Source organism: Mercenaria mercenaria, chromosome 13 (genome assembly GCF_021730395.1).
Source record: "Mercenaria mercenaria strain notata chromosome 13, MADL_Memer_1, whole genome shotgun sequence".
Lineage (NCBI taxonomy): Eukaryota > Metazoa > Mollusca > Bivalvia > Venerida > Veneridae > Mercenaria > Mercenaria mercenaria.
Window position 1 is genome coordinate 69,519,382 of NC_069373.1, and position 23,002 is coordinate 69,542,383.

General features: G+C 34.2%; 1 protein-coding gene across 1 annotated transcript; it reads left to right on the forward strand.

Moving 5' to 3' along the window:
* The first annotated feature begins 1,446 nt into the window (after window positions 1–1,446).
* On the forward strand, window positions 1,447–7,072 carry LOC123530598 (uncharacterized). The gene is made up of 3 exons (XM_045311379.2): window positions 1,447–2,060; window positions 4,047–4,178; window positions 5,766–7,072. Exons 1-3 carry the CDS (start codon window positions 1,601–1,603, stop codon window positions 5,948–5,950), a joined length of 777 nt encoding a protein of 258 aa, XP_045167314.2. The 5' UTR covers window positions 1,447–1,600; the 3' UTR covers window positions 5,951–7,072.
* Window positions 7,073–23,002: the final 15,930 nt, after the last annotated feature.

The following is a 23,002-nucleotide window of genomic DNA, read 5'->3' on the forward strand; positions in this document are numbered from 1 at the left end:
TAATACTAAGTTCTATGCTAGCAGTTTCGTGTGCAGTTTTCTTCTGAAGAATTACTTCATACCGAAGTTTGCAGGGATTATTGACACTGATGTGTTTTGTGAACGTATTGTGAATTGTTATTTTCTTGTATAGGCCTTAGATACATGAGTTATCACTAAATTTGTCCAAATGACCGGGGGTCGTTTTTTTATGGGAATCAATATTCTTCATGAGGTTCAGTTTACTTCACGTGGAGGAGTCATAGTACTATGATCTGGAAGTCATAATACTATGACCGGAGGGTCACTTTTTCTATAGAATAATGACCGGGGGGTCATTATTCTATGGGGGTCGAAATACTTCATTACACCGGCACTGCACAGATTATTAAGCTCCCATTTTAACCTTTAGCCTGCTGGCTGCAAGTGATTTTGGTTCTGCGACCAGTGCAGACAAAGATCAGCCTGCACGGTCTGCACTGTTTGCTATTAAGTCAGTGAAATTTCAGTGAACATCCCCACAAATAATAAATGGTACTGCCCAAACTGAATGAAAGTCCATTTGTAGATATTTGGCAGCGTAAATGTTAAGTTTAATAGCCAGACAAATTAGGTTAGCAGAACAATTGATTAGTTTACGCGGTATGAGAACATCATTTCGGTCGTATTTAAAACCAAACATCGGCAACAAACTAGCTTGATAGACAATTTGACTGTATATATCTTATATGACAAACTGATCTCTTGGCCCATTTGTGCATTTTGATTAAGATAACAGTTAACAAGGTAGCTAAAGACATGTATGCGTTGCTGTCGCTTATATGACGTTATAATTCCAGATAGATAAAGTAATTAAATGATATATTATCAAACAAATACACAAACGTATTCAGTGGTTGATTTCTCAGGTTGGGGTGTACGCAAAATGAGTAACGTACTAGTATTTCATGGAGAAGAGCGTATAACAATGAGACTGAAATTAACAGGTACAGCAAATTAAACGATTAACATTTCATACAATAAACATACAAAGTTGCCTTATGTGAATACGTTTATCATACTACTCTCCTTTTAATACCGAATTACAAGGTAGAATTGGAACTCTTTCTTCGTATCCATTGCGATTAAAGGGAGAACACTTGTTGATTTTTTATCGAACTGACGGGAGACATATAAGCTCACTTTGGTACCCAGCTGTCCGACCGTGTACAGAACAATTTAGGAAGAGTGTTTAAGTCGGAAAAGGAAAAAGTCGATTAAATCATTTCGACATGAATTAAACCCACAATAAACCAACTTCAGAAAAAGAAATAAGTTTTTACAAGACTTGAAAGCGAATCATTAAGGAAAGTTGATCATATTTAAAAAAATAATATTTCTTTGTTTATATGAGGGTATAAATTGTATTGCAATTGACCTGTTTGTGATAAAGAAAGTGTATACATGAATGGCTGTATTATCTATTGCTGACTTGATAACACATACCAACATTTCATTGCATAGCTAATTTGACATGTATTCACTTATTTTTGTCTTATATGAACGATTTAAATCACATGTCTATTAACTATAATGTATGAAATTATTTTTGAAAGAATATAGATAGTAATTTATTAATACGATGCGGGGAATATTAAATATAAGCATCATATATGTAATGCTATTTTACGGACTAAGCATTTTCAGCATCGTGGATATAAATGCGCTAGAATACAAACATTCTTTGAAGAACACTGAGCCGGTGAAATTAGCAAATGCAACGAACGGAAAAACTCATAATGAATATTATGACCCCGTTCTTTCGAATTTTTCATCTCTGTTTGAATACTTAAAAGCAGTGCATATACAAAATGACGGACATTCGCGACAGAAACGATCACGAAGCAGGAATTGCTTAGGGCAATGTGAACACTCGCTTTGTCCGTGGAGAGAGGAATGGGACGAAGAAAGAACAAGAGTTCCACAATTTATTAAATATGCTGTTTGTGAGAATCCAACCTGTAACTTTGCCTTCGTTGGACTTGAGTTTGCTTCAGCATTTATTCTTGGAATGCGCACACATTGTGATCTTGTTAAAATTGGTATGTTGACTTTTCTGATCTAAAACATTCGAATTTTTATTTTCGTTATCTTTTAAAAGATTGGTTGTTGATATTTGCTTAATACGATGATCGCTTAATACATTTGGCAGCTATAAGATAAGGTACGTTTTAAATTACTGTTGTATTTTATGACATAAACTTTCTTTTGCTTTGTGCAAAAAATATCTACAAAGGGTAAAATATATTATCGCCCAAGGTTATTGCTCGGAACAAAATATGTTTGATTAAACCCCTATTTTAATAAACTATCCAAGTATCCTTAGAAAGTTCAGTTAGTTAGCATCGTACGAGTATAAAGGATTTTGTACTTGATTTCTTCTGACCTGATTATACGAAGTGACAAGGCAGATCAGCCATGGTCTTGTGGTTAAGGTGTCGGTCGGTAAACTTTGAGGTCTATGGTTTGAACCCTACCAGGATCAGATATGTGCGATTCGAGATGAACGTCAAGCATTCGTCAAATCGAGCTAAAATAAATCAGTATTAACAAAATATGAACCGAAAGATTTTTAAGAAATTTAAAGTGACACTCCTACCATTTCTTTGTCATTTGACCACATCGAAATGTTTTCATTAATATGCTTGTTTTTAGATATATTCTAGGATAAAAACTAGACCCCAACACGTTTGGATCACTTGATGTATCAACACTTTTGTAATTATCACTGTAGGGCTGTAATGCATGCGGGCACTATTGTCAGCATCGCTACAGTAACCAGAGTTATTGCCTTTTAATTGTTTTCAAAATTATAAATTCCCCTTTAACAAAACACCTCTTGCTGGTACTCCATAAATCTTAATACAAATTCTATAGGGCGGTGACGCACGCGCAAATTGTTTCTTGATCTTTTCAGTAAATGCAGAGTAATTGTCCTTTAATTGTTACATCTTTCGAACATTTGTCCCCTCATTCACAGAACAACATATTCGGCGGGGAATAAAATATACTAAACTTGCTTGTTATATTTCAGACACTTCATTTTAATATGGACTCCTTTATGCAGAGATTTTCTGTCTCCTTATTTACCAAACAATTACTAACATCAGCCTTAAGTCTTTGCGCATGTAATGATATTTAGACAGCTTATCTTTACGCAACCTTGAAATACATTTGCATGTTTGAAAAAGCCTTGAAGGAGTTGGTGGTGCGATGGTATGCAACCAAATAATTATCACAAACATATGTAGGGAATATTAGGTTACTGTCTTTCTCCGCGAAGTTGGAGAAAAGCTTGCCGAAAGGCAGTAACACAATATTCTATTTATCACGCAGTCAATAAAATCTGTGTTGTTTGATTCAGTTACACAGGATTGATTACAATAAAAGCATTAACCCTCACCTCATACTTTGCCTTCTGTGTATCATAAACCACAGGGCATTCGTGTACAAAACAAGCAAAGTGGTTTTGACTCGGATAAAATACAGCCGAAAACCAAGCCTGGGATGAATTAAAATGCCCGCAGTCTCTAACTTACGCTATTTCCGTACAAGACAATGTGAGGTACATGAAATTCCTTCCACCACGAATAATTACAATAAACGACTGCTTAAAACTGGATGTGAAAAAGCCACTATACACAAAGTCTTAGTCTATTCATCCAGACAAAAGCTGTCACCGTACCATTCCGTATTGAGGTACTAGAAAAGTGTGTACTAATTTTTTTTACCGTGGCTGTTCTCATGAAACGATAAAATATTTGAGCTTTTAACTCTTGACCCAGTTTACACAGCCTATAGTACAAATACTTGAAAAAGATAGTCCGTAAGTTGCATTGAACGTATAAACCTCTATTGACTGAATAAACCCCAAGCTGATATCGGCCTGATAAATGCGCAGTGGTAGGATAAAATGCTCTATATCGACAATTACAATTGAAGAAACCAGTTTTTCATTGCCTGATACAAGTCGGCTCTATATACTAAAATAAAGCATACAACATATTCTGCTTCTGTTTAATATTCAGACATCCAGGTGACTGAGGACGGTCTAGACAAATGGCTGACAGATTGGCCTATTGCATGTGTTTGTACGCAGAGGGTGATTGACACGGACGTTTCATTACAGTTAAGACATCCGGGAAGACATTCAGACCAAGGTAAGAGATTGACTGTCATTGACGTCGCCTTACGGTTAAGGATGAGCTGAGCATAAATTCCTACCGTAATAAGAGGTTGTCATACGTTTGTTACCGTGTCCGGGAAGAAATATAGATCAAAACAGGATGTAGCCGTTTGATTGTTTGGGCTTCCAAGAAGAATTCGAATCAACATGAGTAATTTCCAAGTTCGTCATAACTTTTTATTTGGGCATTAAATTCAGATTAAGGTCCGGGAATGATAAATATGACGTCGTAATACTATTGTGTGGGCATCGAAAGGAATTTAGACAAAGGTAAGAGGTTGATTAACGCGGACGTCGTGATACATGAAGGAATTCAGACAAAGGTAAGAGGTTGATTAACGCGGACGTCGTGATACATGAAGGAATTCAGACCAAGGTTACAGAGTGTTTGACATCGTGGAGTTGGCATACGAAAGAAATTTAGACCAGTGTAACATTGCATTCAAAGACAGACTGAATGATCATGTATCTGAAAGTCCAAAGGATACATGATCTTTCAAGAACCGTAGCTGACTAGAGGGCAGATTTTCCTTATCTATAAGTTTTCTTTTTGAAAACATTGGTTCACCTTTAAAAACTATGCCATATCAATAATACAACAATACAGTGTAGAGTCTTAATTGTAGTCTTATTCATCTTTATGCATAATCTGATTTCAGTCATTTGAATGTTACAATGAAGTCTCCAAATATCTGAAAGTTCGTTATATGGCCTGCAGGTGTACAAAACTCTCACTCTTGCATTTGTTTGAATCCTTGTCCCTAAACAAACTTTGTGGTATTCATAAATGACACTTTAGTATTAAAAGCAAATTGTCTAGGAAACTCTTCACATCAGTTAGCACCAACTTGTTTGAATTATGTGATTACCTGTGTGACTAATACGATCTCCTGAATTTTCTCCGTTCAAACATTGACCTTGTTATACGTAAATGACACGTCTGAATGTTCAACAGTGCATTTCAGATTTCTGGAGCTTGCTTTCTGTACGAATTTCAGATCAGCAAGTAAATCAACAGAAAACAAAATGGTTAAAATATAAATGTACAAAACATTGCAAATCATTTACGCTTAACCCCAAAAGTTATATGATAAAGTTATGAAATAAAAGCCATTTCGCCATTTGCGAGAATTATTTTGACAGCTCGAAATTCGACACTATGACAATCTGCAAAGCAGACCCGATGTTAGCCACCTAGATTGATAGATGGATAGATAGATAGGTAGATAAGTAGGTAGGACTAGTAGAAATACCACAGGAAATTGAAACTAAATGCACTTGGAGTATATGTAATACTGTATTACTTTGATAAAAATAATTATAAAAATTATAGTTGACTTGAAAATATGGAGTTAAGTTTTGATACCAACTGTTGTTTTCCGTGTTAATATTGATATAAGGTTTAATGTTTTAAGCGTTCTTGGTAATAACAACTATCTACAGATTGATGAATCGCATCCTCATTTGCGCATGGACAGAAATGGTAACGGGAACGTAATTTGTTGTTATTTTAAAACAGATTTTGTGTAGTTCTAATATTGTTGATTACTTTTGTTTGCAGTTGATACTGATATTACGAACAATGTATCCTTAGAACCTGTCTCACGCCAGCGTATCATTCTCGAAGGAGCTCGGCACAGATCATTGTCACGTGCACAAAGACGCAGGTTAAGAAATCAACGACGTAATATGCAAAACACGGAATCTTGGGAACAAATTATGGAAAGAAAGTATAATAGAACTTAATATGTGATTAAAAATTTGGAAGAATTACCTCAACTGTAGAAAAAATAACAGACAATCACCGAACGTTTGATATACGGGTTTGTATAAAAAGAACTTTTGCACCGGCAAATGATGTTATTTCAAAAATTTACGAACATCGTTAATTGCATATTTAAATGTTTGTTAATTTTTATCTTAAGCTTATGAGTTATTAAGTGGTCATATAATAATTAGGCCTATATATTGACCAATCACACATTTGTTGTACTTTATCAAGTTTATGCCGTAATCGTGTTACAACAAGTGTAAATATGCTGGTTCGAAAACTGATAAGATTAATCGGATAATAATTCTGTTTTTGAACACTTAAAATTTCAAATAAAAATGATGTCACATACTGGTCTTTTACCTTTTTAAAACAGAACTGAATTAAAACTGTGCAAACTTAAGAAAACTTTAATGGGTACGATTTAATGTTTTGTCAGTTCCATCTATGCAAACAATTTTGACATTATTTACTCTTCAAATTCATCGTTACCGACAACTTAAAAGTAGAAAATTCGACATCGGTGTCAAAATCATTGAGGCGTGACGAAAAGGACGATTAACCCGATTTCCTCATGCACTAATCTCATCTGTAAATATTTTATTCTAAATGTTTCACACAGGACTGTTAAACTTTATACATAAAAAGGTACTTAAAAATGTTGAAAGACTCAATCACGGATCTTGTTAGAGCCACGAGCACATGCAGGGTGAATGTTTCATGCGGGCATGTCAAAACGGCAGGCATGTTTTATTGGAAATGCGTTGATTATTGATAACAAAAGATGCACGGAAACAGTAAAACCTGATAAATATGAAATTAGAGAAATAAACATGTTTTCATTGTAACATTCCAAACCGTAGACGTCACGTTATGTTACATAAATCCATACGTAGCAGACTTAAAGAAATTTCTTTATTACCATTTTGATAGCTCCATATTTTGAAAACAAACCAAACAACATCAAATTATAGAAAGAGAGTTGTCTTACATTAACATTGGGCAGCATATAAAACATGTATATTTCTCTACAAAACAATTGTGCATTTATTGATGTATAGAATGAATTCCGAACTGAATAAAGGGATCACACTTTCGGAGAGTTCAGTGCTTTAAAACCTCACAGTTACATATCTCCGTTTTGAATTTAATAATCTACATATTCTTAAAATAAGAAAAAGTTTGACTTGGTCCGGACAGGATCCGGTTTTCTGAGTCTTTATTGTAATGCAATTTCAAAACCACATTCCTTAGTTGGTACGTTATACGTACTTGTCCAGGAAAAAAAGCAACAAGTAATTTGCTTTAGGAATGCAATTCGGATACGAATATCTTCATTGACGTTTAATAAAATTAAATGACGCAACAAAAGATAAGAGCACAATGGCTTAAGGTAACCGTGTTACGGTTAAGGAAAGTCAGATATGACATTATAATCAGGCTAAGTTCATGTCTTCTAAAATATTTACAACCACTTAGAGCAAATAACATAAAGATAACCTAGAAAATATGAAAACTTCATTTTTTTCTTTCTATCTGATAACCTTGATCATGTTTTTCGTACCTTAAACTTGGTATAAATCTCATTATCTGATAAGTTCATTTTCGAAATGTATAAAATACTAAAACCAAAAGGTAAAGATTCGCAGTTTGTTGCAGATTTAGTATTCATCCACTGTAAAAATGATTACCTGCAGTTATGCTGAAGTAATTTATCACGTATCATCTGCTTAAATTGCATTTTCTTATTTTTGTAGTTTATGTTAGCAGTTAAGACTTTTTCTGTCATGACTGTGCTACATAGGTGCAAACTATTCTAAAGCCACTCCAGTAATTTTTTCATATGCCAATGTCATTATAATATTACTAATTATTAGCCATCACTAGCATATACATTACAAAATTAACGCAGCAGTACCTTAAAACTAAAATTCATAACACATTAAAGGCTTCATTAAGATTGCTAAAAAGGAACCAAAAAACAGATGATATATCTACATTAAAACAAGACAGTTCAATATACATGTGTGCTTATCGAATCTTCTAACTTCCTCCGACATATTTTGACAATGTCCTTATAAATATTAGAATACATCTATAAATTTTCTAACATATGTAGAAAAGTATATGTTGAAAAAATAAAATCAATAAAATCGAGTGATGCTTCAGCATCGTTTTGTGTACTCAGTTTTAAAATGTAAGAAACTTATAGTTTTACATTTTTCAAAGGAGCGAATTTTGTTATAAGACACTTAAATAAATGATAAAAACTAAGATTTTATCTTGACATTTTGAAATAAAGATTTGAATTTCTTTTGATACGTCAAAACTCTGCATCCGTTATAAATGAGATGTTTGGTCGTTGAATGAAAATAAACCCTGCATCTGTATATTTGTGACTTTTTAAAAACTTAGCAGAGGTCCTTGCTCGATTTTTTGGACATCTTTTACAAGATGTTTGTCTAAACGTCTAAGAAATATCACAGATGTACTACATCTTATATAATGTAGTAAAATAAATGATATTTTTTAAAACTTGAGGGAGTGACGGTGTGGCGTTAGAAGTTTTGATTTGTGCATAAATAACTATAGATAAAACATTTTGATAATAAATCAGTCTACAATCTTGTAAAATAAAACGACTATGCCTTTATTTGCTTTTACTAACAATTCACACCAACGTACGAATCACAGGCTTGGGCTGGTAAAAAAAACAAAACAAAGACAAATATCAAACAGGGAATGCCACGTACCAAATACGCAGCCTCCCCGAAGAAACCCACAGCACACAGACGTGCACACCACAAACACACACTCACTCGCACACAAAGCCAACACACGAGGACAAAAGGAACAAACAAAGGAACACAGTGGGGCACCACCTTGGAACGGTCAGTGGCAAAAACACCACTGGGGAGCTTAAACCGGTTTATGGTACGCACTCAACCTCGCTCTTACCCCCCACCATGTTCCAAAGACAAGGGACAGTGTAAATAAAAGTAATCCCCTCCGAATCAAACTCAACTTTCAATAGAAAGACAGATCACGAAATTACCTCACATACCTGTCATGCTTTGTGATCTTGTGTAGTTTTATTTATCCAGCAACAAAAGAAACAAACTACAGATAATAAAGTTTGATGAAATTTATTTTTTAGACAGTGGCATATATTGGTCATGGCTGTGAATATATATTAATTTTTGATAAATTTATAAATAAATGCATTGATGATAATTCGTAAGTCTTTTTATGTAAAACTTCTGCTCCGGCAACGGTAGCAGAGCGAATTTTTATGCGTTTAAAAAGGCCAACGAATGTCATAATTCTTGCAGCTATTGTTCTTATGTAAAAGCACTTCCACACTTCGAGTTTAAGATTTAGCTTTTTGCTCCGGCAACGGTAGCAAAACAATTAAACTATATAGTGTATAGTCTGTATATATTGTTTCCATTTCTTCCATAAGTACATGTATGTATCTTCTCAGGAAGTATGCATTTCCATGACGCATCCACAGCCATGGCAAATTGGAGTTGGAGCTGAAAATATACAAAAAAGAGGACAACAAACTATTGAAAATAAGAGGGGGAGGGTGGGTGGTGTTTTTTAGAGACTTAAATTAAAATTTTTGACATAGCACCAAAAGCGTGTCTACTTTCGTTGGAAGCCAGCGAGAAAGAGGACGCTCCAAGCGTGTGCTATCTTTTCATAATAGATGGCGCTCTAAGCGCGTGCTCGTCTTCTCATTATATTACGTCATCTAATTAAAAACCAGTTAACAAACTTAATTATTCTTTTGTGCTAGATAAACAGTTTAATCTTGAGCGATTAAACTCAATAATCTTTATTTACGTCTCATTCTTGCATACAAGTGTACGTCAATCATATTTAATATGGCTTAATCAATTTCATTTTCGAGAATTATTGAATTTTTCGTTCTAAGAAGTATTGTACTAAGAATGAAACAATTTTGTTTGATTTAAGATATTATGTCAATGACAGGAAAATATATATTTTATTCTACAAACACCATCAGATTATATTGAAAAAAATGATTATTTACTTTAAATTTTGACAGATAAGAAATCGAGGATTTTCCAGGATATTGAAAAACTAATGGTCATAAATAAACCTCTCATTACTTCATCTTGACTCCTACGAAGGTGCTTGACCAGGCAAAAACTGATATCAGTAGTCAATTGAAACATTTTTTAAATTTTGAAAATATGTTGATATAACATATACATAAACTTCCCCTGGAAGAAGACTTGTGGGATTTTTGTTTTGTCGGTTCATTTGCCGGTCCGTCAAGAAACACCAGTAACTAAATAATGCAATGGCCTGGTCGGCTTGATATGTTGACTTCTGCTCAACAAAGCACTAGATAGCATAAACGGTAGCGTGCATTTTCCATTACCGTCAAACCAAGCCTGCAACATTTTCATTTTTGTCGTGTTTGGCGACCTATGGAGTTATCACATTTTCTTTTTCATAGAATAATTGCTTTTGGTCAGTATATAACCCCTGTGTTTTTTTTGGTTCAGTAGGTTAAAGGTCATGGTAGCAATGACCGACCTTGAGACTGTAACGAGTTTAAATCAATAACTAGACAATGCTCTGGGCTACAGTAGTCCAACTTCAAAGTTAAGTGTCTTGTCATTAAATAACACCTACTGCTTTTAGCATTAGTAAATCGATGTTCAAGGTCAGAGTGATCTCAAAACTGAAAATAGATTCAAATGAATAAGTGGAGAAAGCGAATTCTGTGCTCTTGGATTATCACATTTCTCAGGATGGTTGCCTCTGTTTAGTAGATACTCTTTATTGTTTTAGGATTGTTTTAGGGGTCAGTATGTCACAGGCTATCGTCATAGTGTGCTCGGGACTAAAACGGTCCTCGATCAATTGATACGCCCGTCAAACATCATAACCTTATTATCTGTTGTCAGTAAATGACCTCTTTACTTATAAGGTTAGATTTTTTTTTTACAATACAATACAATATTTATTTCTCTCATTTCATGGTATACATGACAATATGAGGCACCAAATTATACAAATACATAGTGAGGCATGTGTTATTCACTGTTTTAAAAATAGTAAATCGTTACAAAGCGGGAGTAGGACCCGAATCTGAATATTTGTACATATGAAATGTCAATGTTGAAACATCTGTATAATCTCTTTTACAAATAGACAAAACTTTCTATAAAGAACATAATTATTTGTATCTGTATTGATAATTCTACAGAATGTAATAATATTTGGACAACGAATGAATTGCTGTTTGATATATTTTTTCCTTAGCGTATTTAATATAGAACATTCAAGTAAGTAATGAAATTCGTCACCAATATTTGAATTACATAGGGTACATTTTCTCTCATCATATGGAGTTCTATTCCAGCTTCCTGTCTCAACAGGAAGTTTATGTTTTTTTTGTTCTGAATTTTATGATATAATTAAGATATCTATGATCTGTACAGGTACGATATTTTTCAAAACAAAATTCATGTTTGAAAAGTTTATATGTCCTACAGCTAGATGAATTTTCTAAATTTGAATGCCAATCGTTCAAAAAAAGATCAAATAGCTTTTGCTTGACAGACTTAACCAACCATTTAAAATTCGGAAAAGACTGGGACTCAAAAATGTTCGACATTCCACAGCTTATAAATATATTCTGAACAATTCTAATCCAAAGAAATTTTCTTGAATTGTTTGCAACTGGGTTTGAATACTTATAATGTCCGAACAGTAATAAATACATATCCTTGGTGAGTTTTACATCGTTGCATGATGCAGTTTTTGCCCAGAATGAAATAATTCTTGTCTTAATATCAATTGCAATAGGTTTTACACCTGTTTCACCATACACAATACTATTTGGCGTACTAGATTTAACCTTTAAAACAGTTTTTAAAAACTTAAGTTGAACACGTTCTATAACTTCAATATTTCCATATCCCCATATTTCACAACCATACAACAATATAGGTTTAACAATGCTACTAAATAGATCGATTTGGGTATCGATAGGTAGACAAAGGGACTTGGCTTTTTAATAAGACTATACATAGCCTTTGTTGCTTGTTTCGCAATTTCTTTTTTCGTATTATAAAAAGAACCAGATCTGTTGAATAAAACACCAAGATATTTAAACTGTGATACTATTTCTATGTTTTCGCCATTATAGGTGAAATTATAATGCCTTTGTCTTCCTCTAGAGAATACAAGGATTTTAGTCTTACTCGTGTTTAAAACTAATTTATATTGTTCACAGTAAGTCGCATAAACATTGAGTGCTGATTGTAAATCTGAAGCAGATTCAGATAAAATCACAGTGTCATCTGCGTATAAAAGTACAAATAGTTTAACAAAATTTACAAGGTTATTATCTAATATGTGTTTGTCACATCTAACACCATGTACTAGGTTGCTGTTTAATATAAATTCAGGCAAGTCGTTCAAATAGAGTGAAAATAACAGGGGAGACAAGTTTTCTCCTTGCCTTACACCAACATTGCAAGGGAAGTAATCAGATGTCATACGATTAGAAAAAATACACGACTTCGCTTTTGTTGTACATATTCATAATAATACGTAAAAGATTTCCATTTATATTGTTTAGAATAAGTTTTGCCCACAGGCCGTTTCGCCACACTGTATCAAAGGCCCCTTTTAAATCTAAAAAGGCACAAAAAAGGTCTTTTTACTATGTCTCAATAATTCTATTATAGTATTTAAAACAAACATGTTATCAACTGTCGAGTAGTTTTTTCTGAATCCTGCTTGAAATTGATTTATTATATTGTTTTCTGCTGTAAATGTTTCTAACCTAGTGTTTAAAATAAGTGTAAAAACTTTCCGCAAACAGCTTAACAGTGTTATTGGTCTGTAATTGCATGGATTAGAACTATCTCCCTTATTTTTAAAAATTGGTATAATTTTCCCTACAGTCCAGGAGTTTGGAACAATTCCGGTATTAAAAATGATATTGAATAATTTAAGCAACACATATTTTAACTTTGGAAAAGAATACTTGATATGTTCATTCAACATACAATCAGTACCACTGGATTTATTGATCTGAAGATTCCTAACTGCCTTGTCAATTTCAAACAAAGTAATTGGTTGATTCAATACATTGTTTACATCAACAAATACAGCATCAACATTATCATTATCATCGGCGTCTTGTACAAAATTCATTTCTTTAAAGTATTCATACAAATCTTCAAGCTTGGCCTTAGTTCTGTTAACCTTTTTCACATTTAGGATTCTCTAAAACTCTCTAGGATTTTTACTTTAATTTTTGAGATTTTCCGTGCAGATTACAGTAACCGTGACATAAATGATACGGATAATGCTTGTGCCTACAGACATCAAATTTCACATTAACCTTATTATATATAGTCAGTAAATGGCCCTTTATTTTTCAAGAAGTCGAAGGTCAATGTCTTAGTGACTCTAGGACTATAAGAGTCTACGTTTTTATTTCAAAATACAAAATGCATGTGTTTCTTATTACAAGCTGTTTAATCAAAACTTTTAAAGAGAAAAGTGCAGTTGTTGTTTTTTAAACCGGCAAAGCAAATTTGCTCTTGTTTACCTTAAAATTTGTGTTACATAAATTATATATATGTATTTGGAATACGTAAATAATGTGGGTTTTTTTCTGTTGGACAATAAGTTTATTATAGAATGACTAACCATATAATAACTCCCAACAAGAGAAGGAAAACATTGCTCATTATTGTTTTTAAAGTGTCCAAAGCAGTTTTCATTAATTGTGAATATAATTGACATAATTCATATCTCGGTGGCATGATTTTATCAAATGGAGCTAACACGATACAACATAACTCATTCTTTTTTTCTTTCAAATGTAACAAATATTTACAAATAATAAAATCTGTAAAAAGATCCCTTGGAAGCAAAGAATGCACCAAAAAGAATAACAGCAGACTCGGTTTGATTGAGTCCGTTCATGAGAGGTAATGAAACGCGCAACACCTCTCATGCGCATCCCCCCCCCCCCCCGTCCCCCCAAGCATCGGCCTAAGCGGAACTCTATTACACATATCTCAGAGCTTTAAATGTCCAGGGTAGTCAACGTTATTATAAATAAACAACACTTTGTTGTTCATTTAAGTGAAAATACAAATATAATTGCTTCTGAGCAAAATAAAAAGGTTTCTGATAAATTACCCCAGAAAGATTTGTTAGATACATGAAAAGACATTGTTATGGTGCAGATTGTGTACGCATATGGTTAAGTAGGTATTGTTTGATTGTAACAATTTATGGACTTTGCAGACAATTACATTAATTAAAAAACATTTTTCGTTAACTCGGGAGCTTAAGGTAGAGAAGAAAGTCAACTTTGAAGAAACGGAGATGCAAAAGAAAGGGTCGAAGAAAAAAGACATTCAGGAAAGGACGCAGGAGCATTTAAAGCAAAATGAGCACAGGGCTACAAATGATACATAGCAAAAAAAAAAATCTACTATTATCTAGGCTGTTATCTTTCTTTCTATATCACATCCATTTATAAGTAAGTATGAAAAGGCATGACAATCTTATAAAAATGGGAACTATTCATATAGTATATACACTGTATCAACGTAACGTTAGTAAGCGTTTACCAATTTCTGAGTAAGGAAGACCCTAAATCTAGAAGAATATCAGAATTCAGGTTATTGTTTATGTCTAATTTGAAGGCTGTGATGTTTGAGGCTTGAACGCCAAATTAGATTATGTTAATATTGTATTTCACACAGACAAAAGAAACTGAAAGACAGGTTTAAACACTTTGCATTTCGAAACAAGAAATATCTTTAAAAATGATGGTCGGCGAATTGTAATAAGGAAAGAAGTTTATGAACTTTTCATCTAACATTCATCTTTCATCTAACATTTTTCAAATTGCAAAACTAAACACCGCGCACTTTAACAATTTAAATGGTTCTCTTTTAATTTTTCGCAAAGGTTTCGTAGGGTTGCAATTTTGTTTCGTTTATCCTTAGACGAATAATTACAGCAGTAGTTTGATGAAGATTCATGAAGCGGTTCATGAGAAGAGGTCATTAAACGTGTTTATATTTTTAGCTAAATTGGTCCCTATCCCCATTTGTAACAAAATAGCAGGAGACCTTACGATATTGTTACACAATCGAGTTTGATAAAAATCCATTACATTTTAGTGGTTAATGCGAAGAAAGGCATATCTACTTTTAGCTATAGTGGTCCCTAATAGGGCCCAAGTTCCTATATAAATAAATTTGGAAGAGGACCTTATAATGATGCTCCAGACTAAGTATTACAAAGATTCACCAAGCTGTTCATGAGACGCTGTATAAAGGCATTTCTAGTTTTAGCTCTAGCAGCCCCTAAAAGGGGTCAAATGTCCCAGCTGAACAAAGTTGGCTGCGGGCCTAATAAAGATGCTACAAATCAAGTTTGATTAGAATACATGAGAAAAAATCAATTAAAGGATTTTTTTATTTATTATTTTTATTTATTTCTAAAATAGGCCAACTGATCCCGCTTTCACAAATGCATATTCGCTATTCATGAATCTTTGGACAATGACGTCACACCTATAAAAAAGTGAAGGTCAAGCAAAACATACAATTGTAATTATTTCAATATTTCTGTTTCATAAGCAAAGTTTGACCGTAGACATATCACATAGATAAACTGTATGCAGCGTACCTTGATTTCAGTGTAATAAGATTCAGTCATTATATAGCATATACATAATAAAACAGATTTCAACTGAGTTCAATATTTGCATACCATACTAAAGAAAAATATTCATATATAATAAATCAGTTAAATAATTTATAACAAATATATCAAAGCAAACAAGTACTCATTTTAATATACAATCTGAATAAGTCACAAAAGCAAGAAACCTTTTCATATACAGACGACAATTGTAACAAGGAAAATCTTTTAAAAAGCACTTCTCTACATAAAAGACTCTTATCACACCCTTATTCATGTGATACGCAGACCGTATTCAGCTCTTTCTTTAATTTGATATATGTTGGTATTTGAACAGGTTTTTATCATATTTATTAAACTTACTTATCATTTTGAGATATATCAATATTCTTGCTAAATATACTGAGCCAAAGTTAGCTTTAAAGCTGTGAACAGCGTCGTTTAGGATAAACGCTTTGTCTACATTTCACTCAGCGTAGAACAATCAACAGAGTGAAAGAAATTGACACTCTCGTCCAATCAGGCAGAGTGTTGCATAAATCTTCCATTTTGATAAATTATCTATAATGCGTTATCAAGTAGTTTGATTTGCAAACTGAAGTCACGTGGCATAGGTAACGAATTCGTTCTTAGACGGTGTTCGCCGAAAAAATCTTAATAATGACAATTTTTCAGTTGTATATATACTCATGCTTTTGAAATGTTATCTTCACTGCAAACAAATTTTAACTAAGTAAAAAATAAACATATAGATTATTGTATGGTTGTAGCCGAGTACGGAAACAAGATATCAGCGATTTTCAAGATTTTGAGAGTCTCTAAATATGGTCTATCAGATCCGGGTATTTAACTGCGATGAAATTCTTTGAAACTGGATTGAATTTTATTGTCCGGATTTTTTAAGTATATATCGGGTACTTAACCGGATCGTCTGCTGTTCTGATGCTGAAAACGTCTTGCTTAAAATAATTTTCGTAAAAGACTGTAGACGCTTGTCTTTGTATTCATCAACAGTACGGTTTAAGTAAAGTTAGTAGGAATTACAAGTAAACTATTTTTTATATTTTTGATAAAACACGCCGCAATCATTTTAAAACCCTGGCGTTATTCCAATTTTTGATCCTAAGGGTTATGTCATGTAAACTATTTGCACTTACGAGAATTACGCAACAACGGAATATACATTTGCTAAATTGTGTTTATGATACCGATACAGTGTTGCATGAGTGTTCGAACTCCCAGATGGTCTATAACTTCCTTAGATTCTCTATTCCCGTAGATCAAAGTGCGGAAGTCCCATTTCTAATACGGCTACGACTGACTCATTTGGAACAGACCAGCTAATTTCTAGTTACGAAGGAGCAAGTTTTTAATTAGTTTATTCAAAGAAATAAAGGTTTTTCCCTAACATTTAGCGTTATTATTTCATGTTTTTAGATAGCTGCCTTTTTATATCTTTTATCCACGCTAAAATGCAGGAACGTTGAAAATCAAAGTCTACTACAGCCTCTGTTATTGTGATACAATGACAACCATGTGGTGACTGTGTTACATATCGTATATCTACACTGGAAAGAAAAGTACGTTGTATATTTCAAGGAATTCACTTTAGGAAGAAATATTCATCGTTTATCGTCATTAACTTTGAAGTATCAAAATAGGTGAATTTACACAGGTATAAAATAATGCAAAGATCACTCCTTGTTTTACAGCTGCAAAAAAAGATATGATATTAAATAAGTCGACTTAAAAAAGTGAAATTACGACAGAACATTCACATTGCACAAATTTTGCAGTTGCCATTTTGTCACTGTTTAATCGTAAGATTAATACATTTTTCGTATCGCATGTCTTAAGCAATGCATTAACTTGTCAAGATAAAAGACTATAATGTGACCTCCGTGTTAAGAATGCAATATGAAAAGATGTCCTTAACCCATCGGATTTTGTTTTAATCTATTAACTCTTAAGGCGACTATCCCACACATCGTGGTGTGAGATTTTACAAAATTAAACGTTTCCTATATTCAACTTTATGTCGCATATTTATGGTGGCTGATTTGTGCCATTTTGCGATTTCGCCCCACGACCCCGTCGAGCGAAAACACGAGATTTAACAAGTTAAGATGGCGGATGCGCGGAGCGAAAACTCGATATTTAACGGGTTCGAGGGGAGTGGGGAGTGGACATTTAGCAACTCTAATGGCGGTAACTTTTCGCAGTGCTGATTATCGTGTTTTCGCTCCGCGCCCCCGGTAAAAAGCGAGTTTTCGCCCCGCGTGGCGAAAAGTCGAAATGGCACAGTTCAGCCACGCAGATAATTGCAACATGTAACACTTACAAAAGAAAAATGCAAAAAGTCGCGTTGCGAAAAGTCGAAATTAGAGAAATAAAACGGCGGGGTCGCGGGGCGACAACCCGCTAATTATCGAGGTTGCGGGGCGAAAAGGCGAAATTTAAGCATAACAATGGCGAGGGCGTTGAGCAAAACTCGCTAATTGTCGGGGTCGCTTGGCGAAAACTCGAGATTTAGTAACTAAAATGCCGAGGGCCCGGGGTGAAAACACGATAATTAGCGCTCTTCAAAAATCGAGATTTCGCACCGCGCCCCCGCCATTGCAGTAACTAAATGTCGACTTTTCGCCTCGCGACCTCGCTAATTATCGTGTTTTCGCTCCGCCCCCTCTAAATAGCGAGTTTCGCCCCGCGCCCTCGTCATTTTAACATGTTAATTCTCGTGTTTTCGTTCGGCGGGGTCATGGGTCGAAAACGCAAAATGGCAGAAATCATCTATCATACATATTTGATGTTCCAAAAATATTTTTTTATTCTACTTCTGTATAAAATCGTTGTTTTCCTAGAAATAAATTACTTACGTATTATGGCGTGATTATCATGTTCGGTGTTATTTCCTCTCACTATCACGTGATGTTTGTAAGTACTGACCTGGCACTCATTAATCTTCGCCAATATTTTAGCGGGTTTTCATTTGGTTACGACCTATATTACTACAATAACCTGTATCAATGATATGGTGGTGTAGTTGTGATGGTGTCTGACTTCCAAGCACGGTACCACGAGTTCAAAATTACCTTAGACCATTGGCTTTCATTTTAAAATCAGTGAAATGTTATATTATCAATATTGCTTTTATTCTTGTAGCATTTGATTGATTTCTCTTGTAGTACTAACTTTCACAAGTACCATGTTTTTTTTAATCTTAGATACTTGAAGATTTTTATTAAACATTTTCTACAACGATTATCTTGATCAAAAATGAATTTCTTTCAAGAAATGGACCATACAGTTTAAACAAATAAGTGTAAATCTACCTGTAAAGTTTGCAGACAAAATTTGATAAAAACAATTTTTTCAGACGCAGGCCTCGAACCAACAACCCCGAGATTGACAGCTAAACGTTTTGTCGATACAGCTACTTGCACATACGACATTTGATAAATTATAAAGAAATTTCGACATTGATGAAATATTTTTTAAATGAACATTCAGAACAAACATAAATTATGGAGGAAGGAACATTATAAGGACATTAATTGTTAACTCCCTTATCGACTTTTCGGCAGCATTAGTCAAAACATATATAGGTATTGAAAAAAAAGCACATATCTAGTCACAAATTTTATTATTAAAAACGCGGTCGCTAGAGTTTCTGTATGAGATGGGCGAAATTTTTCCCAGTAACAGAATTTCTTCAACTTTTGATACAGATGTACAATTATCTAAGTAACAAAAATATGCAATAAAAGTCATAGGTCACCGGTATTTAAAAAGAGTTTTTCTGTCCTTGAAAACTGCAAGTTGGAAGAAATTCTGTTATTGGGAAAAAATTCGCCCATTTCATATATAGAAAATCTAGCGCACGCCTTAAGTTTAGTTTAATCATATTTTATTGTATATATATATGCACACATGTATACATCACATTTAATACAAGCATTAAATCAAATACATACAAATGGGTTAGGCCAAAAGTTATTCCAACATTTTAGGGTCCTCCCCAGGAAATATATTGAAACATTTTATTTTTTTGAAAATATTGAGTGAAATTGGTACAGATCTCTGCCAAACTCCGACACATCCGGAGTTGAGAGTTCACACATGCCATGAGAACGGACAGTGTTATATGAAAGTGTGCATGCTATTTATTTTGTTGTATTTAACGTCATACCGACAAATTATAGATCGTATGGTAACTTTCCAGCTTTAATGGTGAAGGAAGACCCCAATTGCTAGTCCGTGCATTATTTCATCACGGGCTGGCAGCTTGGTAGAACCACCGACCTTCCGTAAGCCAGCTGGATGGCTTCCTCGCATGAAGAATTCAACGCCCAGAGTGATTTATTTTATTTTGTTGGGTTTAACGTCGCACTGACACATTTATAGGTCATATGGCTACTTTCCAGCTTTGATGGTGGAGGAAGACCCCAGGTGCCCCTACGTGCATTATTTCATCACGAGCGGGCACCTGGGTAGAACTACTGACCTTCCGTAATCAGGCTGCATGACGTCCTTACATGAAGAATTTAACGCCACGAGTGAGGCTTGAACCAACATCGATGAAGGGCAAGTAAATAGACCCAGCGATATTAACCACTTGGCCACGGAGGCCCCTGAATGTGTGTTTAAACCATTAATAATAAAATCGGATATTATTGATCTTATATGTAAAACTTATGAAAAATGTTTACATGTTTCATTTACCTTTAGTTGCTCTGTTCTCTTCTTCTTATCTGTGTTGTAGTCGAGCGCGATCTACAAAGCCGAAACTAAATTTCATATGAGCTGGGCGTTAACGTCTGATTTGTGATGTACATGTATTCTCCAGTAGTATTGCAAGTAACATACCGATTTACTGAACATTTTCAACTTACTGCAGTAGATTATAAATAACTTGACTAATTTATATACAAGTAAAAAAAAACAAAGAAAAATATCAAACAGGGAATGCCACGCACCAAAAACGTAGCCCCCCCCCCCCCCAAAACGAAACCCCCAGCACGCAGACGCGCGCACCACACACACACACATACACACACACACACACACACACCCAAAGCCAACACACAAGGAAAAAACGAACAACACACACGCACACAAAGCCAACACATAAGACGAAACGAACAAACAAAGGAACACAGTGGGGCACCGCCTTGGAACGGTCAGTGGCAAAAACACCACTGGGAAGCTTAAACCGGTTTATGGTGCACCTAACCTCACTCTTACCCCCACCATGTTCCAAAGACATGGGACAGTGTAAATAAAAGTAATCCCCTCCAGGTGAATATCTTACACACGTAATGGAAACAAAAAGGCATGGCATGTAAAACAAAAAAATGAAAACCCTTATTGTTTCAAAACGTTATTACAAATCGTGTTTAAGTCCAGTTCATATGCAAATGAGTTTCGGTTTTGTACATGGCGCTCGATTACAACACATGGGAAGAGGTGCTTTGTGCTTCCGGGAAGTATACTCTTAAATTTTATTTTTTTAGAATGGGACTCAAAGGGAAAATCATAAGTTTGAATATTTATTTTGCTATAGCCGGTAATATATTTATATGTCGTATGTTAAGTATCTACGTATCGTCCTACAGGTAACCGATATTTTTTTTAAACAAATAACCTCCCATTCATTGATTTCCACCGTGCACGTGCATTAATTGCTTTTAATATTTAAATATCTACTGGTCACCCTAAACGGTCCAAAATATGTGTATATGAAATCTGTGTGATCAGTCCACAATGAAAAGTTTGCTGTTTCCGCATGTATGCCGGATGACGTTAGATGAGAGAGTGCGCGCCGACGGATCGGTCCAGAGTGGTAGACCAAACCGAGAGGTACACGCTTAAACAACATGTTTAATATGAAATAATATTCGAAAACTAGTCTATGTCTTGAAGTTGGTGTATGCTACAATAATTTTGAGTATGCATAGACACGAAGTTTTTTCCAGGTAGCATGAATATTCCAAGGAGACGTCAAAACATTTACGAACCTTATTGCAAAATTCCAGCGCGCCGTCGACGAATTACATCATGTCGTAAGCATGGTGCAATACAGGGCCTGTATCACGGTACGGAACCGTTTTCGGCCTCTTCGAACAGTAATTGCCCGGGGTTATTTATGGTACTTACAATCGGATTATGTGACGTTTCATTATGGGGATTGTAGTGTTTAAATTTTTCACGCTTCAATGAATTTACCATTTTACGCAATTGTTTCATGAATTACTTATCTACATAGTTGTCATATTGTGTTGAAATATGTCCAAAGGTTAGAGAGATATATCTAAAATTGTTGGTGTGGCGTTAGAACTTCTGCTGAGTATAGAGTTTTATCATAAACTAATATATTTTCTATCATATGGTATAATACAATGATTATTTTCAGACATCTGACCAGGATTAAGTAGATTCGCAAATTTCTAGATGTTTTAATGGTATTATCTGATATTTTCAATTGTCAACATTTTTTTTAAATCGACACTTCATAGTTACGCTAATGTTTCGCATGTAAAAGTATGAAATACCATTACCTAGTGAAGTGATATATTGTCCACTGCCGTAAGTCATTAGTTTTGGCGAAATCAGTCCGTACATTGCAAAGAAACAGAAAAATACTCGGGTATCACTTGTTACACGTATTCGTCTAGTTCATACGCAGATTAATTTCAGTTTGTTAATTGCTTACAATTAAAAGGGAAGAAGAGAAAAAAGAAACTAGCGTAAATGAAAAAACAATCAAGATTTTTATCTGTCTTACACTAATACACTCATTTCAAGATTTGATGCACATTCATAAAATGCTATTTTGTATGTTTATCTGGCGTGTGTGCACTCTGGTTATTTCCACTGCTGGTTTGGATGCTCTAAATAGCACAGAGATCCACATTCAATTTAGTCAATATATACACGTTTCAATAAAATACAAATATTTACAGCAGGTAATTGCATCATATACGATGGACTGCTTATTAAACAATGAAGTGTTTCCTGAGTTACATTTAATCCTTAGAAAAATGGCAACGTGGCCGGCTTTCTAAATATGATGTCATTAGTCCGTAAGCCGGACATATTACACGGAGAAATGACATTAAGGTATATTTTTTCGTCATTACAACCATAAGAAAACTGCAATAACACTTATTTTATTACAAATAAGTGCCAATGAACAATAAACAATTTTCATAATTTTATTATTGTTATTATGTATATTTTCATACAAAATGACAAGAATTAAATATTTTTGTAACGGGAATTCAAATAAACGAACAGAA